The sequence below is a fragment of the Haliaeetus albicilla genome, chromosome 19 (assembly GCF_947461875.1).
Source record: "Haliaeetus albicilla chromosome 19, bHalAlb1.1, whole genome shotgun sequence".
Taxonomy (NCBI): domain Eukaryota; kingdom Metazoa; phylum Chordata; class Aves; order Accipitriformes; family Accipitridae; genus Haliaeetus; species Haliaeetus albicilla.
The window spans coordinates 21,056,318-21,061,751 of record NC_091501.1 but is presented as its reverse complement, the minus strand read 5'-3'; the positions used below and the strand labels follow the sequence as shown (position 1 = coordinate 21,061,751).

Here is a 5,434-nt window from a genome sequence, read left to right as displayed (position 1 = left end):
CTCTTTCGGTGCCAGTATTGAATTTTTTTCCAGCGGCGCCCGTCAGGTGGGCTTGGTTCCCGCCTACTTGCCTTAGGAACAGAATTTGGTTGTGGACGTGGCTAAATTAACAGCCCACACCTATATGTACTTTATGACTGAGGCTTTTTAGGATGTCAGGAGAAAGAATTGAGAGTTCTCGGGAGAAAGAGTTGAGAGTTCTCACAGCTGGCTGTTCTCAGGGCGCTGAGATCAGTGAGTCTTTCAACTCGCACTCGCCAGAAAGGCAACGTGAAAACTATACCAACACCTGGTAGCTGTTTGTCATACCATTTGTTGACCTTACTCCTTTAAGGAAGGAAGGACTACACAAAAAGCAGATTTTAAACCACTTCCTTAGAGTACGTAGTAAACGTACCTCTGCTTTTCACAGCAGGGAACATTCAAGCTTGGGAAACACCCCCAAATAGCCTGACTAAATGAAATTTTTACCTTCCTCTACCAGAAAGACATGAGAAGTTCATCTGTCTTGTAGAGAGCAGGACATGGCTGTGCCGCAACAGGCTCGTTCCCTGCCTTCTTGGGGTCAGAATGGAGGTTATCTCCTCTCAATTCCAAGGTTTTACCAAATGACTGATAGTCCAGCAGCCACCTAATCTGATACATCAATGACTGCAGTTACTGAAATTCTGCTTGTGTGCCATCTTAAGATGCGTATGTACATTTGGATAGTCTCGGACTATTTCCTAAAAGGAAGATTTGGGACTCTGGTGGTGGAGGGAGTGTTGGGGAGACAGTCAGTGAGTGCATGCTAACGAACGTAGCTACAGCATCTGCATTGGACCAGTTACTACTGTACAGGGATGTATTTGCTGGGACAAAGAAATATCATGGGCATCTACCAGGGCATGAGAGTCAGTTCAATGCAGCTGACTGGGGCAAGTGCTGTTCTAATGCATTGCTGTAAGAAAATGTAGCACTACCCTCTAAGGAAATCTTCAGGAAAAAAAACCCTCAGACCCCAAGTTTAGTTCCAGGGAGAGGAAAGATGGGATGACAGATTCCGAGGAGAGCCATCAAAGTTAGTTTCACCTGTGCTTTATCAGAGACAGATGTAGAACATAGACATATGACAATAACTCTAATGACATTCTCATCTAGCAATTCAGAGGTTGAACTACATGATCCCACCGCAAATCACTCTGCAAGCCTGTGTCCTTCAAAGGCTGAAGTACTCTGTGTCTCCTGCTTCACCAGTGTTCCCTCGTTATCACTCTTGGTACTTCCAACTTCCCATCTCTCGAGTAGGATATAAAGCGGGGTAGCTGTTCTGATCTGAACCATCTCAGTGCCCTGTGTGTGGATCTGAAGATTAATCAAATGTGTTGGAGCAAAAAAAAAGTTACAGTAGAGAGTGGCTGATGTGCAGAGCCATAGCTCGCTCTTTCTACAGCAGCGATCAGAACTCCTGCATTACACTGTGCTGCTAACGTCCTTCTCTGTTGAAGTCTTGTTTCCGTGAAGGGAGTAAGTGATCGAACGTGTTGGCTCCTCAGTAAAGGCACCTTCCAAGATTCCTTGCAGTGACTGCCGTGCCTTTGCCCTGAAGTCCCGTCCCACAAAAACATAGAGCAAGGGGTTGATGCAGCTGTTGGCGTATGCAAGTGCTGTAGAGAGGTGATCCCAGAGGATCAATGACTCGCTCAGTCCTGTTCCAAGAGTAGGTACAAGGGACAGAATCCCAACTACATGGTATGGAGCCCAGCAGATGAAGAATGCAGCCACCATGAGCACAATTGTTCGCAGCATCCTGCTGTGTGGCTTGTGAAACTGATTTGCACGCGTTCTGAAAGCAATAAGGGCATAGCAAACTGCCATTGTGCCAAAGGGGAGTACAAAGCCAAAGACAGCCCTAGTGATGTTTATTACCACTAAGGCAATGGATACAGAATAATCACCTTCATAGAAATTTCCCCATGAGTCATTACCATTGTAGACTAAAAGTGAATATTCTTCCCATGACTCATTTACAGAATCATTCATATAATCTAGCACCTCATCATCTCCAAAATTGTACCCACACTCAGTTTTGCCATCGTGAGTGCTAGTATCACGGTAGTGGAAGACAGGACAGCAGAAAATGAAGGCCAGGATCCAAATGCCACTGCATATTAGTGATATAAATTTCACTGTTCGATGATTTTGACACCAGACAGGTTTCATCACAAGGAGGCACCGGTCAATGCTGATGGTCATGAGTAGGAAGACGCTAGCAAACATGGTGAAGATTATGACTGATGGAATGACTTTGCAGAGGAACCAACCATATGGCCAGTGTTCATGGAGGGCCAGGTGAACAACGGAAAATGGCAAGGACAAACAGCATATGAAGTCAGCCACAGCAAGGTTTAGGAACCAGACAATGTTCACAGACCTTTTCATTTTGAGACCAGCTACCCAGATCACCAATCCGTTGCCTGGGATACCTATGATGATAACGATGATGAAGATAGCAATGGAGACAATGGATTCTGATGCATAATATGCAGCAGCCTGTTCATGCGAACTGCTGTTACCCAGGAGTTGAGGCATTCTGTAGCTACAAAACAGAAAGCAAATCAGTAGGCAATGCACACTCTCGTCCCCAAATTCTTCTCTTTATCTGTACTGAAGCACCTCTGAGTCAGGTGACAGTACAGAGCAGTCAGGGTACAAAGGCATCGGTCAATACAAGTTTGTGCTAAAGGCTTAGTAATCTGACCATTGTACACCTTCATCATTCTCATGGTGGTCAAGCTACATAAGGCCCACTATTCAAACAGGGGGTTGTATGCGCTGACGTTCTCCTATCTCTGTCATCCCCCTTGATTTCAGTCTGGTTCTTTTTAGTCTCCACTCTAAAGCGGAGCTCTCTATTCACATGCCCACACTGTCACCAGGTGTCTTTCCTGATCCATTTCCAGCTTTGTGTACACTTCTTCAGAAAGAGAAGTCAGCATTTTAGTTCCTTTTCCCTTTAAAGTGAGTGATTTCTTCTGGCATAACCAGTGAAATAATAGGTTTAGGTTAAGAAAGCAATGCTTATCTTGATGAAATATCCCTGCTCCACTTTCAGGACATTAGAAATAGAACAGACAGGACAGCAACTCTGTTTGCTAAGGGGTATTTTTAGGGAAGTCTCAGTAAGCACTTCCTTCTCCCTGCTTTTGTTCTGAGGTCTCTGCCGGTTCCTTGGAAAGCTAGTCTTGATGAGGCAAAAGGCAAGAAATGCATGGTTTAAGAAGAACAGACAGAGGTTTAGTTGTAGAAAGAAAAATTAAAATATAGAGTAATAGCAGTAATGTTCTTGAGCCATTTTAGGCATAAGAAAAGGTGTCATTGCAAGCCAGTGAAGCTGAGCCACAGAATACTTAAGTGATGTTTTAAAACTATGAGAATAGTAGTGGAAAAACTTTAATTGCTCAATTATTTTTGGACTTAGATATTAGTAAATTTAGAAAGGAAAGTAAAGGAAATCTAGCAAAGTCAAGATAAAGCTGAGAAAAAGAGCCTGACCTTCATCCTTTAGGCATTAATAGAATTGTTTATAAAAATCCCTGTTAACTAAAACCTTGCTGAATCTAATGAAGACAGTTGTGTTGCTGAAAGGTCCCTAAAAGCATTGCCAGAACACAAGGAAACTGCATAGGTCAGAGCTGAATACAGCCTGCAGAAGCAACTGATGAGACATGAGTAAGAAAACCCAGACTGATTTTATTTTAACCTCTATTATGCCAGTACTTAAATGCCAGTCAGGGACTTTTGTGTGCAGGACTAAATATCAATATTATATATAAAAAAAAAAATTTCCAAAGCATCGATCTCTTGCATAACATATAGTCTAAATGTGGAGCGATGCATTAAGTTTTAGAACCACTTCACCACAAAGAAAATGAGATAAACAGTCGTAACAAACATTGTAATTTACCACTTTCTGGTAACAATTGCTAAGAGGCTTTAGGTGAGGGTGACCTGCAAGGAAAGCTATGAAAGAAGTCCCTGGAAGGGAGCTGGGGACTTGACTTAACATTCTAACAAGTTTGTTCCATTTCCTGTGGTCTTGCTGATAACACGCAGAAGTGACTTTTACAGGGACAACTGGAGAACAGTGCTGCAAGAGCTGCATCTTGCTGCCTCCCCATATAGCTACAGAAGATGGTATGGAGGGGATAGGGCATCAAGGAATGCTGTAAATATAGTAATACAAATCCGACTACAAAGCAAACTGAGGGATGAATTAATAAGAAGATACTGCCCATGCTATGCTTTCAAGAGTGCTAAAAGGGCTGCTATGTGGTTATGAAAATGGAAGAGGGAACTGGAGGGGAGAGAGAGGTTTTCAGGAGTGAAGAACAAGAAATTGCAAGTTGAAGAGGAAAGCAGAATTCTGCAGCTTATTATACCTACCAGAGTGAAGCAGGTATTTTTCGGTGTGTCAGGGAGCAAGTACCACCAGTCCTGTCTCTGGACTGACTGAAAAAAAGAAACTCATGTGACATTATAGGAACTGCTTTTTTCCTGTGTGTGCTAAGTATGTTCTTCCACTCTGCAGGAAAGGCTTAGAATGACTCATGTTTGAAGTTTTAGATATGATCTGCTGATAAAATAAACAGTGGAACCAAAACAAGCTCTGTCAACCCTGTCAAACAAGACAGTGCCCTGAGTCAAAGAATAATAGAAAGCAAGGGAATGAGAGGCACAGGCACAGACTTTACTATAGTTTCTGTAAGACAACTGAATCAGATGTCTTGCCTGTTCATGTAACGCTGACCTTTGCTTGATGTAATTCACAATTCTAAACCCTGCCATGCCACCATCAGGTGTCTGATCTGTTGTCCTTTAGCCACTTCCACGTTTTATCAGATCAGCACATTCACCTAGCTAATCCCATTTCTGGGGTTCTTATCAATCCAGATCAGCTTCTGTCACAGCCTGAGACATCTTAGTTCACCAAATACAGAACATTGTACTCAGAAAACCATAATTGGTCATGTCAAAGGGATTTTAATCTGATTTTTGACCATTCAGGGTATTTAAAGTCTTGGTTTTTTTTAAAGCAGTAACTTGACCGATGAAAAGTTAGAAGTGGTTAACTGAAATGCTGACAGCACAAAATGTCGCAAGACTATAAAAAGAAAAGACATCTAGGGCAAGGCATTTCAACTGTGCAACAACAGGGTTCCCCTTCACCCCTCCCAATTTGGGAAATCAAGACGGCTAGCAGAAAAGACAAAGCCCATACATATGAGAATCAGCCTTGGTATTTTGGTTTTGGTCTGGAAAATGAACCAGGACAGAGCAGAGTTCTCCTCCTGGGCACATCTCTGTGCAACACACAAATGCTGCCTCCAACACAAACCCCATGAAACCAGGACCAGGAAGGCAGGCCAGGGCTGGGCTGTACCCCCAAGGATGG

The 5,434-nt window shown here is 43.0% G+C and overlaps 1 protein-coding gene across 1 annotated transcript; it reads right to left on the bottom strand.

Annotated features, from left to right (window-relative positions):
- Positions 1 to 1,061: 1,061 nt before the first annotated feature.
- On the bottom strand, positions 1,062 to 4,988 carry C3AR1 (complement C3a receptor 1). The gene is made up of 2 exons (XM_009921311.2): positions 4,426 to 4,988; positions 1,062 to 2,578 (listed from the first exon to the last, which is right to left on the bottom strand). Exons 1-2 carry the CDS (start codon positions 4,515 to 4,517, stop codon positions 1,453 to 1,455), a joined length of 1,218 nt encoding a protein of 405 aa, XP_009919613.2. The 5' UTR covers positions 4,518 to 4,988; the 3' UTR covers positions 1,062 to 1,452.
- Positions 4,989 to 5,434: the final 446 nt, after the last annotated feature.